The 20,947-nt window shown below is 44.4% G+C and overlaps 2 protein-coding genes across 8 annotated transcripts in view; one reads left to right on the top strand and one right to left on the bottom strand.

The window, feature by feature from the left end:
• Positions 1-8,787, top strand: part of lnx1 (ligand of numb-protein X 1) — an 84,401-nt gene extending 75,614 nt beyond the window's left edge. For all 3 annotated transcript variants that reach the window (XM_046353000.1, XM_046352999.1, XM_046353001.1), the window contains 2 exons: positions 7,613-7,771; positions 7,983-8,787. In XM_046353000.1, coding sequence (XP_046208956.1) covers positions 7,613-7,771; positions 7,983-8,118 — 295 coding nt within the window. In that variant the 3' untranslated portion in view covers positions 8,119-8,787. The remainder of the gene's footprint in view (positions 1-7,612; positions 7,772-7,982) is intronic.
• Positions 8,788-9,012: 225 nt separating this feature from the next.
• fip1l1a (FIP1 like 1a (S. cerevisiae)) overlaps positions 9,013-20,947 on the bottom strand; it is a 38,392-nt gene continuing 26,457 nt past the window's right edge. For all 5 annotated transcript variants that reach the window (XM_046353003.1, XM_046353005.1, XM_046353004.1 and 2 more), the window contains 4 exons: positions 18,785-18,843; positions 17,522-17,723; positions 9,512-9,658; positions 9,013-9,418 (listed from right to left, as the gene is read on the bottom strand). In XM_046353003.1, the coding sequence (XP_046208959.1) occupies positions 9,274-9,418; positions 9,512-9,658; positions 17,522-17,723; positions 18,785-18,843 (553 nt within the window). In that variant the 3' untranslated portion in view covers positions 9,013-9,273. The remainder of the gene's footprint in view (positions 9,419-9,511; positions 9,659-17,521; positions 17,724-18,784; positions 18,844-20,947) is intronic.

The raw sequence follows: 20,947 nt of genomic DNA, 5'->3' as shown, positions 1-20,947 counted from the left end.
GTTTTGTTCCGTTTGCTTCTGTTTAAGACCATTTTTTTCAACAGAATCGGTGGAGTGAGTACACCCCTGATCACGTGTAAACACAGTTCATTTTCAGAGCAGCCATGTTGTATTCCTTCTCGCATCTACATTATATGCTCTCCTCCTTTCACCTCTTCCAGTTGCTTGTGGACTTCAATGCCCAAGATAACAGCTGTATGTGACAATGCGAAGAAACCTTTCCAAGCCAAACTGCTACACACAGCCTACATACTGTAGTTGTCACCATATTACCTAAATCAGGGTTGGGGAGAAACGGATGACATGTCATCCGTTACATGTAAGGGATTACAAAACTGTAATCCGTTACAAGCTAAAATATTGTTATCAGATTAGATACTTTTGAAAAATTAGATGAGTACTTCAAAGGATTACTTTTAAATTAAGAAATGCGAGCTAAGTCTGACACTTCTGTTTCTCAATGACATTCAAATCGGCATTGAAAAAAGGCGCACATCTAAATTTGTTCAACGTGAGTGAGTCTGACCATAAATCAGAGACCGCTATAATGACACAACGAATGTGTTTGATGGATCTCAGGAAATGAGCAGGAATAGGCTTTTGTAGCCTACAGTCCAAGCTATGTCTAGCAATGGTGCGACTGCTGTCAGCACCCAAAGACTATCCAACTTGAATAAACGCGTGGAGGTAAGGATGACACCGATGGTGTAGTCTACAGCAATACGGATATCCTTTATTATTGATATCTACATAGCGCATTGATGTGAATCTCACATTTAGCTATTTGTGCCTTACGGATTGTGGTTATTATGGATAGCTGTCCACAAATCTAAATTTGTATTTGAACCCAATAAGGGTTGAATTCAATAAGTTTAAGCTGCCTATCAATCATCGTTTTTGAAACCAGTGGACAGCTAGTGAAAAAAGTACTCTTGCAACAGCTGTGTAGTGCAGATCCCAGCCTATTGAATAAAAGTGAGCCTTTTATTGCTCAATCTAATCCACGTAGATTAAAAAACATAATCCATAGGCCTAATAGACATGCTCAAACACACACTTTTGATAGACTTAAAAGGGGCAATCTGTAGTTGCTACATCCATTTTCTGATGTATATATTGCTGTGTCTGTGACTATCATTAAATGTGAAGACTTATTTTATCAAATCAATGTGTAATTATTATTACGTGATTAAACTATAATTAACTGGGAAGTTAGGGCACCACGGGAAAATGTCGAGTCTATTTCCCAAATCGACTGTTCAGATATGTTCATATCTTATCGAGTACAGTCTTGTATTAATGTATTATTACCTCATCTGTTCTCATTAGTGAACATCACAAACCCTTTGATATCTGCACAAATCCTAGCCTAAATCATGAATCAGCGATATACAAATTGGCTTAATTATTTATCCCATTGAGCACGTTTGGGACCGGTTGTATCAGAGGGTGAGGGCTAAGGCCATTCCCCCCAGAAATGTCTGGGAACTTGCAGGTGCCTTGGTAGAAGAGTGGGGTAACATCTGGCAAATCTGGTGCAGTCCATGAGGAGGAGATGCACTGCAGTACTTAATGCAGCTGGTGGCCACACCAGATACTGACTGTTTTGACCCCCCCCCCCCCTTTGTTCATGGACACATTATTCAATTTCTGTTAGTCACATGTCTGTGGAACTTGATCAGTTTATGTCTCAGTTGTTGAATATTATGTTCATACAAATATTTAAGCATGTTAAGTTTGTTGAAAATAAAAGGCAGTTGACAGTGAGGATGTTTCTTTTTTGCTGAGTATGTATGTGTGTGTGTGTGTGTGTGTGTGTATGTATATATATATATATATATATCCATTGATTCTTTAGTATAACTTGTAAATAAATGCCTCATGAGCTTAGTTGAACTGTCACACTCCATGAGAACCCAAAATATGAGCTTGTCTTTTACCAATGTTTGTAAACACTAAATGTAAACAAACACAGTACAGCCTCATAACATGGTTAAAACAATAATGTTGATATCATGGATGGTCAGTCCTTGCATTCATAGCTCGGTCTATTAATCTGAGAGTGGTTACATTTCTACAGGCCCATTCCTCATATTTTTACCAAAACAGAGGCTGGGCAACCATTTTGTTATTGTTTCATCTGTGGATTTGCCCTTTAAACAGCTGCATATTCTCAAGCTATCAAAGTGTCACCAACAATAAGGTAAACAATAGGCCTATAGCAAATGCAGCATATGACATTCATTTTTCACATGTAAATAGCACTTTTCAGTAGTGCTCAAAGCATGCCATTCCACAAGCGCAGCATTTATTTTTCAACTCAAATCAATGAGTCCAATCAGTCCTCCATAACAACAAAATCATAAACAGAGTAGGGCTAGCTAATAAATCCTTAGTTTTGGGATCATGCTCAGGTAAAACAATTTGTCAAATCTATATTCCATATTTCCAAGTCCTATTCTTGAAGATCAAGGGGTATAAAATGTATTGGAATTCTGGTAGACTTTGGTTTTTAATGTAAAGATATAATTGAATCGTATTATTATATGTAGTAGAAAGCGATGGGTTAGAAGAAGCCTACTTAACCAACCTGTAAAGTAAAATTTAACATGCATGTTTAACATATAGCTATGTAAACTTTAACATTGATTTATCCTGCAATAGATGTAATTTAATTGGTAACATACATTTGTCTTCTTCTAATGCCTCTTAAAAGGGAAAGTAATCTAAAAGTAACTGAATAATCAGATTACTTTACGGAGTTTGGGTAATCCAAAAGTTACATTACTGATGTCAAATTGTCAGGTAACTAGTAACTAACGGATTACATTTAGAAAGTAACCTACCCAACCGTGCCTAAATTAATGTAATTGTCAGCAAAGCTAATAGAGCTAACACATTAGTAAACCCGCTACAATCATGCAGTAATGTTAGTGTACAGTCAGTAAGCAAGTTACACTGGCGGGCCCCGGTGGCAATAAATGAGCAAAACCAAAAGCTTACCTTGACTTGGAATAGTTCCATTGCCGTGTTGGATAGTCATAACCAGCTAGCTAACATAGCAGGGTGTTTTAGTAGGATAAACTAGATACTTATCAAATGCAGCTAAGTCTCCATTTCTCTTGCTTCTCCTTCATTTAGGAAGAAATTAATTTGTTCAAAAGTGTTCAACTATTTTCTTTCTCTTTGAGTCAACTACTCACCCCATTTCATGCACTGCAGTGCTAGCTAGCTGTAGCTTATGCTTTCAGTACTCGATTAATTCTGTGATACTTTGATTGGGTGGACATGTCAGTTCATGGTGCAAGAGCTCTGATAGGTTTGAGGACGTCCTCCGGAAGTTACTGTGCAGGTCTATGAAATGTGGTGAGGACCATGAGCCTCCTAGGTTTTGTATTGAAGTCAATGTACCCAGAGGAGGACGGAAGCTCGATGTCCTCCGTGTTCACCATGGTGCTACCCTTCAGAGTGCTGTTGAGGCTACTGTAGACCTTCTTAGCAAAATAGTGTTTTGATCAGTTAGTTGGTGATGTGATTATATTTAGTTGGTGATGTGATTATATTTAGTATAGTTTTATCTAGGATAACTTTTTAAATGTCTTAAAATTTAAAAATGTATGAAATTCACTGAGGAGGATGGTCCCTCCCCTTCCTACTCTGAGGAGCCTCCACTGGTGTATATCCCAGATTTAAATGTTAGATTATGTAAGAGGTTAAATGATTATATGTCAGTGTATGCGGCTGAGTTGATGGCCATGATTATAGGTTTGAGATGGGTGGAGGAGGTGAAACCACTCAGTGTTAATCTGCTCTGATTCGGCTGCAGTGTTGAGTAGTAGTGTTACGGCGGGCAGACCGGATAGGGGAGACTTGTTTGTGGAGATGATGGTGCTGTTAATGGGATTGGAGAGGATGGGAGTGGTGGTAAGCTTTTGCTGGGTTCAAGCCCATGTGGGTGTGGAGAGTAATGAGAACACTGATGTGGTGGCTAAGAGTGCTGAGAGGAGAGAGGGGGTAGATATTCAGGTCACACTGGGATGTAGGAGAGAGGAAGTTGTGTGGAGTAAGACTACGGTTTCAGCACACAGTTTTGAATGTCACTACGATAGGGATACCTGAAACAGGTCTGTGTGATGAGTGTTTAGTGGAGGAAACGGTGGAGCATGTGTTTATATTTCTATTTGTATGACATAGATAGGGAGAGTGTGTGAAAGGGTTAGAGAGGCTGGGCGGGGTTAGGGTTTAGATGGTGTAGTGGGAGGAGAGAAGTGGTGTCTAGGGCTATATTTTACTTTTAGAGGAACAGTGCTAATGAAGATAATTTTATGTAGGTAGGCCGTCACTGGCCTCACACTCCAGTACAGAAGGTGGCGGTGTATGTACCTAAAAAGTAACTAACCAAATCCCAAAGGTGAAGTGCACGTCAGAGCAGAAACTATACTATGAAGTCCAGGGAACTGGGCAAAAAAGTATTTAGTCAGCCACCAATTGTGAAAGTTCTCCCACTTAAAAAGATGAGAGGCCTGTAAATTTCATCATAGGTACACTTCAACTATGACAGACAAAATGAAGGTAAAAAATCCAGAAAATCACATTGTAGGATTTTTAATGGATTTATTTGCAAATTATGGTGGAAAATAAGTATTTGGTCACCTACAAACAACCATGATTTCTGGCTCTCACAGACCTGTAACTTCTTCAAGAGGCTCCTCTGTCCTCCACTCGTTACCTGTATTAATGGCACCTGTTTGAACTAGTTATCAGTATAAAAGATACCTGTCCACAACCTCAAACAGTCACACTCCACTATGGCCAAGACCAAAGAGCTGTCAAAGGACACCAGAAACAAAATTGTAGACCTGCACCAGGCTGGGAAGACTGAATCTGCAATAGGTAAGCAGCTTGGTTTGAAGAAATCAACTGTGGGAGCAATTATTAGGAAATGGAAGACATACAAGACCACTGATAATCTCCCTCGATCTGGGGCTCCACGCAAGATCTCACCCCGTGGGGTCAAAATGATCACAAGAACGGGAGCAAAAATCCCAGAACCACACGGGGGGACCTAGTGAATGACCTGCAGAGAGCTGGGACCAAAGTAACAAAGCCTACCATCAGCAAGGGCATTGAAGATGAAACGTGGCTGGGTCTTCCAGCATGACAATGATCCCAAACACACGGCCCGGGCAACGAAGGAGTGACTTCGTAAGAAGAATTTCTAGGTCCTGGAGTGGCCGAGCCAGTCTCCAGATCTCAATCCCATAGAAAATCTTTGGAGGGAGTTGCTGCTCTAGAGGAGATGTGTGTGAAAACCTTGTGAAGACTTACAGAAAATGTTTGACCTCTGTCATTGCCAACAAAGGGTATATAACAAAGTATTGAGATAAACTTTTGTTATTGACCAAATACTTATTTTCCACCATACTGGAAATAAATTCATTAAAAATCCTAGATTTTTTTTCCCCCTCATTTTGCCTGTCATAGTGTACCTATGATGAAGTGTACCTATGATGAAAATTACAGGTCTCTCATCTTTTTAAGTGGGAAAACTTGCTAAATTGATGGCTGACTAAATACTTATTTGCCTCACTGTATCTCTGAGATAGAATTGTGATGAGGCATCAATTTGGGGAAGGGTATAAAACCATTTATATAGTGTTGAAAGTTCCCACGAGCACAGTGGTCTCTGTCATTGGGTATTAGAAAAACAAGGAACTACACACTGTCTAGAGCTGGTCACCCGGCCAAACTGAGCAACCGGACAAGAAGGACCTTGGTCAGGGAGGTGACCAAGACCCCAGTGACCACTGAGAACTACAGAGTTCCTTGGCCACAATGGGAGAACCTGATAGAAGATCAACAGTCTCTACAGCACTTCACCAATCTGGGCTTTATGGGAGAGTGGCCAGACAAATCCACTCCTGAGAAAAAGGCATGACTGCACGCCTCAAGTTTGCAAAAAGGGACGTGAAAGACTCAGAGCATAAGGCAAAAGAAGCTGTGGTCTGATGAGACAAAAATGTAATGCTTTGGCCTGAATGCAAAGCTCTATGTCTGGAGAAAACCAGGCACAGCTCATCACCCATCTAACACCATCCCTACTGTGAAGCAAGGGTGGTGGCAGCATCATGCTATGGGGATGCTTTTCAGCAAAAGGGACTGGTAAGGATAGAGGGAACAATAAATGGAGCCAAATACAGGCAAATCCTTGATGAGAACCTGCTTCAGAGTGCAAACGATCTTAGACTGGGGTGAAGATTTACATTCCAACAGCACAATGACCGCAAGAATACAGCCAAATCAAAACTGGAATGGCTTCAGAACAAGAATGTGAAAGTCCTCGAGTTGCCTAGCCAAAGCCCAGACTTGAATCCCATTGAAAATTTGTGGAAAGACTTGAAGATTGCTGTTCACCGCCAATCCCCACCAATCCCCATCGAATTTAAGAGCTTGAGAAAATCTGCAAGGAAGAACTGGGGAAAATCCAGATGTGCAAAGTTGATACAGAACGACTCAAAGCTGTAATCACTGCCAGTGGTGCTTCTACAATGTATTGACCCAGGGGTGTGAGTACTTTAGTAAATTACATATTTATGTATTCAATTTGCACCAAAAATATCTAAAAACATGTTTTCGCTTTGATTATGGGATATTGTGTGTAGATGGGTGAGAAAATATTTTACTCATTTTGAATTTGGGCTGTAACAACAAAATGTGGATTAAGCCAAGGGGTAGGAATACTTTCTGAAGGCACCGCACTTGATGAACTGATCAACATGGCTTGTTATTTGAGTGAGGGCCTCAATGAAAAGCACAGGCCAACAACTAAGGGAGGGTACAGAGATCTCAGGATGTACAGGCTACATTACAAGGCCGATATGGGAGAGAAGGGAAGATGGAGGTTGATGACAGAATGATGAATAGACACTACTGTATACATCATCAGGCCTTATCTCCATGGCCTTCAGTCTCTTGCTCATCCTCACATCCCAGTCTCAGACATTGGTCACTGACACTCTCATCCTGTCTCCCCCTCCCTCCCTTTCTTTTTCCTCATGCTCTTTTAAGCAGCTTAGGGTATTAATAAACCCCTCCAATCACTCTCTTTTGGACAGAGGTCAGACTGGCAGAGTGAGGGGTATTCCCGTTTCTCATCAGATCTGCCACTGCTGGTATAAAAGTGCTCTTACTGTAAAAAAAAATGTATAAAATACAGGAGTAGCTAAAACTCTATTTCTTCCCAACCAGCAAAATGTATAAGAAAAGGGAAAACTAACTAGTGAATCACCCTGGGAATTCAGTCCAGACGGGCAACGGTTCTAACAGGATTTAAATGCAATTTTCACTCACCCCTGGGCAGTGTGAGAGACTGATACTAAAATCGCTCCCTTCTCAGTGCTGTATTTTCACAGCTCTGCCTTACTTGTGGGGAAAAATAATTTCCCCATTCTCATTGGACGACAGCCAAGCAGTTGTTTTTTCTGACAGACTTCCACTGGACTCTGCAATCTCACTGCTGCATACAGTATGTGCACATAGTAATGGCTGGGCACACGTTTGGATGCTGGCGGCAGTCTAGAGATTTCCTAAGCTCCGTTTTTGTCCTTTGCAGGCACCTGTACTGCTGCAAAGATATTGTGCTGCGCCGGAGCGCCTCTGGCAGCCTAGGCTTCAGCATCGTGGGGGGGCAGGAGGAGGTCAACTGCAATCAGTCCTTCTTCATCCGCTCCATCGTGGAGGGCACGCCAGCCTACAACGATGGCAGGATACGGTACGGACTACTAAACCTAGAACACACACTGGCCAAAGAACCTATATAACTGGCTAATGCCTGTCTGCTGATTCTTCTATTTGTCTGTGACTAATTATATGCAGTATTGGTCTAATCATTACAGTAGTCTTGTATTTACACATAAGTGTTGCTCTATGAGTCCATCTCTGCATTAACCCCTCCTCCTCTCTCTCGCTCTGTGTGTGTGTAGGTGTGGGGACATTCTGCTGGAGGTGAACGGAAAGAGTACGTGGGGGATGACCCACACAGCCCTGGTGCGACTACTGAAGGAGCTGCGGGGCAGAATCACCCTGACCATCGTATCCTGGCCAGGCAGCCTGCTGTAGCCCTGCTGCAGTCGCAGAGCCATGGGGAGGGGCCAACACTGACCAAGAATGTGGGTGGAGCTTTAGACTGGCTTATAATGCTGACCCGTACCTTATGGGATGGGCTTACACTAGTGATGTAGCTATGGAAGGCGGACCTTAGAACCCTGACTCCCGATGGACAGCTGAGACTTTGGGGAGTTCAGAGGGGGCCAATCATCCATGTGACAGGAGTTTGACCAAACCCCCCCCTCCCAGAGACACTGAGCTGCGAGGATGTGGATCTGTGGCCCCACCCCTGGTGGGTGGGTGGATGGGGAAACATTAGTTCTATGTTAGAGTATGCATTTAATTGGACTCGCATTTCTTTACTGTAACTGTTGGATGTGAAAAAAAAAATACTGATTCAAGTACCGTTTCTCTTTCTTTTCACGTTTGTTTGATGGCCTTTGAATATATTCTTCGTTATGTTTGTACTGACAGTGGCTTTAATGTTCATCTGTTGAGACTGAGGACACTTTGCCAAGTAGTCGTCTGTGTTGAGATGTTCTCAGAAGCTGTTGCTAAATTATCAAACCACAGGCAAAAAAAAGTAGAGTAAAAAATAAAGTAAAAATGTGTTCATAATCTGTTAAAAGTAATATTAAGGTAAAATTGTGGAGGCCTTACTGATTTTCCTACTTTTGAGAAGAAAAAAAACAAACTGACTTGGTTTCTGTGTGTGTTTCCGTGGATGAGTCTGGTCTAGGACCATCGAACACAGTTCTGTCTCACGCGTCAGCCTACGTAGTATATCTGATGGTACCTTTGGTAAAATAATCAATAAAGTCATTTGAAAAGGACACTTGTCAGAGCTTCGGCAAGGGTTGGGGTTCACGTGAAATGACCTGGGATAAGATATTTAACACAGCTCACTCAAATTTGAACAGTCAACTGAGGTCCAGTCAGCTCCTTTATCCAAACATATCTCTTAAATTCAATAAAACAAAACACGTCTCTCAGATGAGTCAAAATATACAAGTTGTATACAACGTATACATAAAACAATGCTTTGGGTTTTTCACCTTCAAAGTGAACTGAAATATATTAGAGGAGCAGTCCAGTGTCTGATATGTTAAACAGAATGCCTGAGGGTCACAGCGGGTCCCCCTATTGACTGGTGAGAGGGACAGAGAATCACTCTGTGGGCTCTGATTGGTTCTCCTGGTCAGCAGAGAGTTCCTGGCTGGGCTCCTTGTCCTCTCTGCTCCTCTTGACCTTCTTGTGTTTGTGTCTTCGATGACTGTCCCCTTCCTCACTCTCATGTCTCCTCCTGCTGCTACTGTTAACACACAGACAATCCCTGGTTACTTACACTGTCTACCTGAACATGCCGGTGTCTACTGTGTGTTAAGAGTGTGGATGTGTGCTGTACCTGCTTGAGGACTTGTGTCTCCCCTCCTCTTTGTCTCTGTGTCTCTTCTCTCGGTGTCTCTCTTCTTTCTCCCTGCTGGATCTCTCGTGGTGGTGGCGGTCATATCCTCTCTCTCCATAGTCCCTGTGCCGGTGCCGATCCTCCTCACTGCAATAACAACTCACTGGTCAATAACCACAAACACTGCTTCCTCACTGAAACATTGAGCCTTCTTATTGGACAATGGACACCACAGTGGCAAAAAAACAGTGATAAGCCAGGGAACATGATTCTATTGGCCCATTTTCTCTGCTCTCTCCGCATGTGTTGCAGGGTTGTTTCTATAGAAAGGCTGGGCCCAGGCGATACCAGCACCTTTACTCAAAGCTCTGTTTGGCTTTAGTTTAATAGCATGGTGTGGTACAGCCTTTGAACACCAAGCCCACCCATGTCCTCCTGTGACCTTTAGATGAAAGCAACAGCAGCATCCCCCCTATCCTCTGGACTCAAAAACAGCTCTATTATTTACTGGAGGACTCCTGGTCCCACAGGGCCATGCTCTTTCACACCATCATTCACTAACTCACACCTTCCCTCCCCTCTCACGACCTCAACAGTGTCTTTGTCACACACACACACACACACACACACACACACACACACACACACACACACACACACACACACACACACACACACACACACACACACACACACACACACACACACACACACACACACACACACACACACACACAGGGGGTGTTTTTTATGCTGCAGAGCTGCAGGTACGACAGTGACAGCAGCTGAAACAGGCATTCACCTCCAGTCTTCTAAAGCAGGGGTTAAAAATAAATCTACGTCAAGGACTAGGGCTGGGCGATATACCGCATTTTATTATACAGTACCAGTTAAAAGTTAGGACACCTGCTCATTCCAGGATTTCTCTTTATTTTTATACGTTCCACATTGTAGAATAATCGTGAAAGCATCTAAACTATGAAACACATATGGAATCATGTAGTAACCAAAAAAGGTGTTAAACAAATCAAAATGTTATATTTGAGATTCTTCAAAGTAGCCACTCTTTGCCTTGACAGCTTTACACACTTAGCATTCTCTCAACCAGCTTCATGAGGTAGTCACCTGGAAAGCATTTCAATTAACAGGTTTGCATTGCTAATAGTTAGAGGAATTTATTTCCTTCTTAATGCTTTTCTAATCAAATCAAACTTTGTCACAGGCGCCGAATACAACAAGTGCAGACCTTACCGTGAAATGCTTACTTACAAGCCCTTAACAGAGAGGAATAGGCAAAGGATGAATATGTTAGCTAGCTACATGTAGTAAGAAAACATGTAATGTAACATTAATTAAGGGTCACCTGGAAACACTGACCAACACTGCTTCCTACCGTTAATAATTCCTCCCTGGTTTATTCATTCATTGTCATGTCAGACAACAATGTATTCAATGTGTTGCCCACTATAGAATTACAATAATCATTATATTACCAAGATTCCAACAGTTCACCAATTAACTTGGCCTATATTTTTTGCCCATATCATGCTGCGTAGCACAGTGTGTAAATTAAAATAAAAGGGCAGGAAATGCATAAATTGATGAAAATGTGTTTTGTTTGGAGTTGAATAGAACAGTATAAATTGAGAAAGCCACCTTGAAATCACTTATAATTTTGTGTTGCCACCCAAGGAAAATGAACTACTCAAACATACACTGCTCAAAAAAATAAAAGGGAACACTTAAACAACACAATGTAACTCCAAGGCAGTCACACTTTTGTGAAATCCAACTGTCCACTTAGGAAGCAACACTGATTGACAATACATTCCACATGCTGTTGTGCAAATGGAATAGACAACAGGTGGAAATTATAGGCAATTAGCAAGACACCCCCAATAAAGGAGTGGTTCTGCAGGTGGTGACCAGACCACTTCTCAGTTCCTATGCTTCCTGGCTGATGCTTTGGACACTTTTGAATGCTGGCGCTGCTTTCACTCTTATGGTAGCATGAGACGGAGTCTACAACCCACACAAGTGGCTCAGGTAGTGCAGCTCATCCAGGATGGCACATCAATGTGAGCTGTGGCAGGAAGGTTTGTTGTGTCTGTCAACGTGGTGTCCAGAGCATGGAGGCGCTACCAGGAGACAGGCCAGTACATCAGGAGACGTGGAGGAGAACGTAGGAGGGCAACAACCCAGCAGCAGGACCGCTACCTCCACCTTTGTGCAAGGAGGAGCACTGCCAGAGCCCTGCAAAATGACCTCCAGCAGGCCACAAATGTGCATGTGTCTGCTCAAACGGTCAGAAACAGACTCCATGAGGGTGGTATGAGGGCCCGACGTCCACAGGTGGGGGTTGTGCTTACAGCCCAACACTGTGCAGGACGTTTGGCATTTGCCAGAGAACACCAAGATTGGCAAATTCGCCACCGGCGCCCTGTGCTCTTCACAGATGAAAGCAGGTTCACACTGAGCACATGTGACAGACGTGACAGTCTGGAGACGCCGTGGAGAACGTTCTGCTGCCTGCAACATCCTCCAGCATGACCGTTTTGGTGGTGGGTCAGTCATGGTGTGGGGGTGGAATTTCTTTGGGGGCTGCACAGCACTCCATGTGCTTGCCAGAGGTAGGCTGACTGCCATTAGGTACCGATATAAGATCCTCAGAACCCTTGTGAGACCATATGCTGGTGCGGTTGGCCCTGGGTTCTTTCCTAATGCAAGACAATGCTAGACCTCATGTGGCTGGAGTGTGTCAGCAGTTCCTGCAAGAGGAAGGCATTGATGCTATGGACTGGCCCGCCCGTTCCCCAGATCAGAATCCAATTGAGCACATCTGGGACATCATCTCTCGCTCCATCCACCAACGTCACGTTGCACCAGACTGTCCAGGAGTTGGCGGATGCTTTAGTCCAGGTCTGGGAGGAGATCCCTCAGGAGACCATCCGCCACCTCATCAGGAGCATGCCCAGGCGTTGTAGGGAGATCATACAGGCACGTGGAGGCCACACACACTACTGAGCCTCATTTTGACTTGTTTTAAGGACATTACATCAAAGTTGGATCAGCCTGTAGTGTGGTTTTCCACTTTAATTTTGAGTGTGACTCCAAATCCAGACCTCCATGGGTTGATAAATTTGATTTCCATTGATATATATGATAATTTGTGTGATTTTGTTGTCAGCAAATTCAACTATGTAAAGAAAGTATTTAATAAGAATATTTAATTAAAATCTAGGATGTGTTATTTTAGTGTTCCATTAATTTTTTGGAGCTGTGTATTTTAATAACGAAGCATTTTCTATATTCAAATGGACCCACTGCAACTGAATACAGACATTTTACGAGAAGCGAGGACGAAGATAGTATCCCCAATACCAGGATAGTTGAAACATTTCTACCAACGTTTTGTATAGCCACACCTGCAACTACCAGTATAATGGTCCAACATGTTTGGGTTAAATCACATTACCTTACGTTCCAATCTATAGCTAGTAGTGAGGGTGATTAAATCCAAACCAGAGGTGCGTTGAACAAGGGGAAAGATTTGCTAACTCTAGCTGAAATATTAAATAAATGACGTGCCAGAGAGAGCGAGATAGAGAGCGAGAAAGAATTGTCGAGGGCACTAGAACAATCTGCAGCACCCTGCCTCATCCTACTAGAATCTGAAGTTAAATATCTACCGTTTGCTGATGAGCTGGTGCTTCGGTCCCCAACCCAGGGGGGCTGTGAACGATCCGAGAGGCAAGGCAAGAAGGGCGTTCTACCAGAGAGAGAGCGAGCTAAGATTAAAGGACTCATTAAATATTTGGGCACTGGCAGTTATTCTATTACCAGTGGGAGTGCAGACCTGAAGGCCTGTTTACAGTCTTCCACAGTTGTTAGCACTAACACACTTATACCCACTTCAGAGTCACTGTAACTGGGAATGAATAAGTGAGTGCTTCCTAGTGCAGGTATAATACAGGAACAAATGCATGAGTGAGAATGAGCTGTGTCACTGTAATCCTGGGGAACAAGAATGTATTTCCAAATTCAGTCTCCATTAACACTGAACAGATACAAGCCACCTGTGTAGAGGTGTCAGAAAGAGAAAGTGTGTGTAACTTATACATATTGATTACTATTATAAACACTCAGAACACTAATACAATCCCTGTGTGTGTGTGTTGTCATGCCAGCTGGAGAGAGGACAAACCCAGCCCCTCCATAATGAGCTACAGGGATGAGATCACATTCAGAGGACAAGTGTTCACCAAATGGCAAACCAGCTGCCCAGGGTTGTCTGCACCGGGCAGAAGAGACAGAGAAAATATGCTAGTGAGTGTAAAATGTGAGTGGTCGGTGTCTTTAGGAGGTGAGCCTGACAGTTCTGTGTTGCATTAGCTAGTGTTAACCTAGGTGCTAACTCCAAAACATGCCTGGCTGGTGGTCGTGCCAGAAGCTGGCGCCCAGAGGGCTCTGCCTCAGAGCCTATCAGTGGTGCTAAGTAGAGCCCTTAAAGAGCAGCTTGCAGACAGAACATAGACCACTGACACCACTATGCAACCAGGGTGGCCATAGGCCAGAAGGTATGAGGCTCTGCTGCCAACACACAAAATATATCACTCATTACTCAAAATAGATACCATCGGCACACCTCCATGTACCCAACATGCATCATGCCATGTGATCAGAATGTGGCGCGGGTGCACACACACTGGAGGCGTGACCACCTTGGGAGGGAGACAGGGAAACAGGAGCTACCCATGGGGACCAGAACAGAACCACAGTGGCTTTAAGAGCAGTTCTGTCTGTTCCAGTGGGTCTGTCACACACATGGCTGGCCCTCGCCGACTTCCTCCTCCCCTCCTGCGGTTACGTTACAGCCTCACAGCCCCTCTTCCCTCATATGACACGAAACACAGCTCTCCCCCATATGATCCTCTGCAGCAGAGTGTTGCGACAGAAAGACACTAGATGATGAACATCACTAGTCACAGCGTGTTTAGGAGGGAGACTGTGTGAATGTGTAGGGATTCTGTCAAGTAGGCACAGTGAGAGGGAGGGTTGGTAGGCTGCACAGTATTATGGGCATGAGAAGGAGTGGGTGAGCAAGAGGCAGGACATGTGTATCATACTTGGCATTTATCTGAGTTAATATAAATTAATGAGACATCTGGCTACTGGTCAACCCCACTGTGTGATGTGGAAATGTAGGGTAGGTGAGTAGAGCACTGAAAATGTGAACGTGTGTGGATGGTAGACTCAGACTGTAGGGCAGTAGAGCAGAGCACGTTCAAACAGTGCTCCATCGCTGCACTAAACTCAAAAAAGATGTCACTTTCTCTATGGAAGAACGACGATAGAGTGCCGTCTGAAACAATAGATTGCCTTGTTTGACTTTGAAGGTAGTTGGGCAGCCTCTGCCGCTCTTTCGGCACGGTGCGGGTGAAGCACGTCTGTTTCCCACAGAGTGCCAGAGCAGTTCTTCCACTGTCGGGAGAAATGGTAACGCATGTTAATATACACGAGTGTACAAAACATTAGGAACACCTTCCTAATATTGAGTTGCACCCCTTTTCGTCCTCAGAACAGCCTCAATTTGTTGAGCCATGGTCTCTACAAGGTGTCGAAAGCGTTCCACAAGGATGTTGGTCCATGTTGACTCCAATGCTTCCCATAATTATGTCAAGTTGGCTGGATGGATGTCCTTTGGGTGGTGGACCATTCTTGCGTCACTTGAGTGGGTTGAGTCACTGATGTGATCTTCCTGTCTGGGTTGGCGCCCCACCTTGGGTTGTGCCATGGCGGAGTTCTTTGTGGGCTATACTCGGCCTTGTCTCAGAATGATAAGTTGGTGGTTGAAGATATCCCTCTAATGGTGTGGGGGCTGTGCTTTGGCAAAGTGGGTGGGGTTATCTCCTTCCTGTTTGGCCCTGTCCGGGGGTATTATCGGATGGGGCCACAGTGTCTCCTGACCCCTCCTGTCTCAGCCTCCAGTAGTTTATGTGTCGGGGGGCTAGGGTCAGTTTGTTATATCTGGGGTACTCCTCTTATCCGGTGTCCTGTGTGAATTTAAGTATGCTCTCTCTAAATCTCTTTATTTTTCTCTCTCGGAGGACGTGAGCCCTAGGACCATGCCTCAGGACTACCTGGCATGATGACTCCTTGCTGCCCCCAGTCCACCTGGCCGTGCTGCTGCTCCAGTTTCAACTGTTCTGCCAGCGGCTATGGAATCCTGACCTGGTCACCGGATGTCCCAGACCTATTATTTGACCATTCTGGTCATTTATGAACATTTGAACATCTTGGCCATGTTCTGTTATAATCTCCACCCAGCACAGCCAGAAGAGGACTGGCCACCCCGCATAGCCTGGTTCCTCTCTAGGTTTCGGCCTTTCTAGGGAGTTTTTCCCTAGCCAATGTGCTTCAACACCTACATTGCTTACTGTTTGGGGTTTTAGGCTGGGTTTCTGTACAGCACTTTGAGATATCAGCGGATGTACGAAGGGCTATATAAATACATTTGATTTGATACACCAGGGAAACTGTTGAGCATAAAAAAACCCAGCAGTGTTGCGGTTCTTGAGACACTCAAACCGGTCTGCCTGGCACCTACTACCATATCCTGTTCAAAGGCACTTCAATTGTTTGTCAAGCCCAATCACCTTCAGAATGGCACACATACATAATCCATGTCTCAATTGTCTCAAGGCTTAAAAAAACCTTTAACCTGTCTCCTCCCCTTCATCTACAATGATTGAAGTGGATTTAACAAGTGACATCAATAAGGGATCATATCTTTCACCTGGATTCACCTGGTCAGTCTATGTTATGGAAATAGCGGGTGTTCCTAATGATTTGTACACTTCGTGTATGTTAATTGCATGCAAATAAAGGTTGCTCCTCTACCACACGCACAATCATGGCCTCCGATTCTCAGGTGGAGGACTTCTGTAACAGGTCACTGTTATGCCTGAAGTCAACCCAAAACCAACAAGTACATCTGCTGCAGTGTTGAGAGCAGTTGTATGAAACCAATCGGTACGTCAAGCAAAGCTCTCCATAAATTTAGTGTCTGAACTGTGTGCATCTTGCCCTCTGCAGCTCCTTCACTGACTGAATGTGTTGTGATCTCTCCACATTCCTCTTGTTGGCCCCTCTGCACCAGACAGTGTGTCTTATAATAGTTCTTTCTCAGCTCTATTCCATCCCCTGTTGCAACAGCTGGAGAGCAGACAACCAGGGGCTTCACCTACTACCTACTACCCAACTCCAACCCGAGTGGCGGAGTCAGTAGACATCCCCACCCCTGCCTCCACTTTCCTAATAATACCACCTGGCAACCGCTCTAGTCTGAAGGACTGCAGTGTTGCTCTCCTATCTATTCTGTCCTGTTTCCTTCTCTCTCTCTCTCTCTCTCTCCGCCTGCTGCACATGTGTGAGGGGAGGCCAGGCTGGGCTGGCACCTACAGTAGATATGCACCCAGCAGCAACATCCAGTACCACAGCTGGCAGCACTGGATCAGCCTTGGCCTGTCTGCCCAACAGTGGAGTCAATTGAGTGTGTGGTGGGAGGATGAGAGAGAGAGAGAGGGCCATGTGTGGCCAACGATTTCACGGCTCAGCCGTTGTTGCCCCTAGATGTTGCCACTTCACAACACTTACAGTTGACCGGGGCAGCTAGAGCAGAGCATAAATTTGATGAACTGACTTGTTGGAAAGGTAGCATCCTATGATGGTGCCACGTTGAAAGTCACCGAGCTCTTCAGTAAGGCCATTCTACTGCCAATGTTTGTCTATGGAGAGTGCATGGTGGTGTGCTCGATTTTATACGTGTCAGCAACGGGTGTGGCTGACATAACCCAATCCACTCATTTGAAGGGGTGTCTACATACTTTTGTATATATAGTGTATTGTATAATAACAACAGTTCATGTTGCATTCTTATTATGTTTTTTTTCCCAAGAGTCTTTCTGGCCATACTAAGATAAAACCTTCATCTACTGCTCAGGTTATCACCTGTTGACGACCTGGGAGGAAGGGTTGTGCTCTCTCTCCCTTTCTCTTTCTTTCTCGTGTCCACGTTCTCTGGTTCGGTCTCTTTCCTTGTGGCGCTCTCGCTCGTTGTCCCGCTGCGCGTAGTACTCCCAGGCCTTGGCACTGTCGAATACCCCGGCCCAGGAGGCTGCTGCGCTACCCGGGGGAGGAGGAGGGTACACACCTGAGGGGAAAAAGCAGGTCAGGCATCTGATTGGAGGAGACAACGTTATATTTTTCCACTACACATGAGTGTTCAGCTTCCCCTCCCCAAAATTACGGACTGACTTATGAGGATAGCTATAGAGCCATTGTATTCAACTTTCTGCAAAGAAAAATTTAAATGACAGCACAATAAATGAACAATGTAACTTCAGAGTGCAGTGCTTCACCAAAACAAATAATCTCTCATAACAGGATTTTTAGAAAGCGCCACAAACATGCTAATCTAACTCAAACAGCATATTAAGGACCGTTGCTGAGGAGGGAAACAGAACAAACCAAAGTTGTGTTAATTGTTACTTTTCTGGAGAAAAAAAATCTACATGTTAAAACTTTTTCAGAGCCCTTCTCTTACACCGTACACACAGTTCAAAACGTGTGAGGCTTTAATTAAAACACACCAGTTCTTTCTTCAGAAAGAAATATCCTAATTTTAAATGTTCCAAAAATGTCAGCGGAAGCAGGAAATGGTGTGAATGACTGATAGTTGGTTACTCCAGTGGAATAGGCCACAAATGTCCCATTATATCCCTAAGCTCCAGAGGCATCACTGGCACATGTATTGACCTTCACATCCCTTCCATTAGTGACTTGAAGGTCAAGATAAAATTCCATAATTTGGTGTTTTGTTGATGGTGGTGGAAAACGCTGTCTCAGGCAGTGCTCCAGAATCTCCCATAAGTGTTCAATTGGGTTGAGATCTGGTGACTGACCTGGCCATGGAATTTGACTTACATTGTTTATCATCATCATCATCCCCATCATCCTCCTCCTATGTGGAGATAGCCATGTTAGGCAAAACAATGGCCAGCCCAGCATTTATTTACATGACCTTAAGCATGATGGGATGTTAATTGCTTAATCTCAGGAACCACACCTGTGTGGCAGCACCTGCTTTCAATATACTTTGTATCTCTCATTTAATCAAGTGTTTCCATCATTTCGGAAGTTACCTGTACAAACTGCAAGATGTGAATGTGACATCCTCTATAATTTCCACTCTGTACTCTAAGAGAGGCCTACCTGGAGGGAAGGGGGGGTACGGTGGAGCTGAGCGACCATCATAGCCTCCAGAGCGTCCACTGGTAGGGAGAACATAGAGAACGTCATGCGAGGTCACATCATACACACACACACACACACACACACACACACACACACACACACACACACACACACACACACACACACACACACACACACACACACACACACACACACACCAGAATCGTATAACACTCCGTCCACTCTAGGAGAAACACATTTGTACTCCTGTGTATCTGATTAGAGTTTTCATCCACATCTCTTGATCATACAGCAGTGTATCTATTTTGAACCTGGATGGCCATAACAGCAGAATAATTGCTACAGTATAGTGTTTCATGGAGACGGTAAGAACAGGACTGGGGCCCTTGATGGCTGGAGTAGTGTCCGACGGCCTAGTAGTAGGCCACGTAGTCCTAATGTTCAGCTCAACCCTCTAACCTCTGGTTGACACCACATGTGGCCGAGTGGTGGCTCTCACATTCTACTAAACATATGGAAAACTTCAGGCAAACACACGTCACGGATAAAATGAGAACAAATAACGTCTAACAATTGGACTGAGAGCAGCCAGTCAGCCCGTGGCAGCCAGAACACTCAGCGCAGGAAGTCATCCATTTTAATGGCCGATAAAAGAAAGACGGCAAATAAACGTATGGAGTTCAAAAAAGAAACAATGAAAAAAGAAAGGAAGGTAAGGGAAAGGGTCTGGTAACTTAACGATCAAAGAGCTCTTCCAAATTCAGAGCTCCATTTCCCGCCTGTTTGATGTGACTGGCTCGTTGTCAAGGCGCAGCACTCGCCCGCCAACCAGGGGGGAGGAAGAGGGAGGCAGGGGGGGGGGTGTATTACTGATATTGGCAGGATCCACCGCCACAGCCTGGCGACACGCTCGCTTAGTTACAATTTAAATTTTCCACACGGGCCCGAAGGTGAAGAGGGTGAGGCCCGTCTAAGAGGACTGCTTCTCACCAGGTGTGTCCCCAAACATACTGATCTATAAATACTCCCACCTGCTCCCTCTTTTAGGCCTGGCAGGCTTCTCTCTGTGGAATGACTGGAAAATTAGGAACAGTGGTAGAAGGCGGATGGATGGGTCTATTTGTGAATGGATACATGCAGGATGACTTGGCTGTGGCCCTTACAGATGGGGATCATTACTCCTGGCAGTGTTTAATGGTTAATCAGTGTACAGGACTTCCCCACACCACTTTGCCTGTAATCACCATTAAAAAAAATGTAAAAATTAAACTCAATCTATGCAGGAAATGTAGTGCCTTTAGAGGCAGACTGTCATAGGGGAGTCAGTGCAGTACAGAAACAGAGTTGGGAGGCACATTCCTCTGTGGCTGATTGGTCAGGAGGAGGAAATGGGTCAGAGGACCAATTGGGGTTCCATGGCAGTTGGCTCTCAGAAAAGAGAGACGTAGGGTGAGTATGTGAGATCAACATAGAGAGGAGTGGTCTTATACTCTCCCTGGGCTGGGCCTAAGGAGGCCCCTGAAATGGGCCTAAGGAGGCCCCTGGGCCTCAAAGTCACCGGCAGAAGAATCAGAGCTCAGAACCATGCCAGTACAACATGCAGTTCCTAAAATCCCCCTAGGGAAAAATTCAACACAATATTCAAAGTCAGGAGTGTGTATGTGTGTGTGCACGCATCAGTATGAGAGAAAGACGTTTGAAGGTAAAAGAGGAAATTATTAATACATGTGAGTGGAGATAGCTGGAAGAGAGAGACAAGGATTTGGCAGAGAACAGCTGTGAGAGGAACCATCCTGTAAGTGAAAAACTCACCAGAACCAGGCTGGCGGAGAAAGCAGAGCAAGTTGGGTGGAACAGACGGGACAGTCAGAGCAGTGACTGTATGCTAGCAGGATAGTCCCTATCTCCGATCTTATTTGCTGATAGCGATGTTGGTTTCCATAAGTTGGTCTAATTTAGCATGTATGGTAGGCTTAACCTTTAGCTACCTCTTCCAATTCAAAGGAGCTCAAAAAAAAGTTCATGACAAAATGTTTGTTTTGTGTGACTACAGCTCTAGCGATAAAACGCAAAAATGGAGACGCTTTCTAATTGAGCGAGGCGTCAAAGCAGACAACGCACCCGCACTGCTTCGGTTGGGTTATTATAATTCAAAACAAT

Source organism: Oncorhynchus gorbuscha, linkage group LG06 (genome assembly GCF_021184085.1).
Source record: "Oncorhynchus gorbuscha isolate QuinsamMale2020 ecotype Even-year linkage group LG06, OgorEven_v1.0, whole genome shotgun sequence".
NCBI lineage: Eukaryota > Metazoa > Chordata > Actinopteri > Salmoniformes > Salmonidae > Oncorhynchus > Oncorhynchus gorbuscha.
Note: the sequence above shows the minus strand (reverse complement) of the source record. Positions and strands in the feature narration are given on the sequence as shown.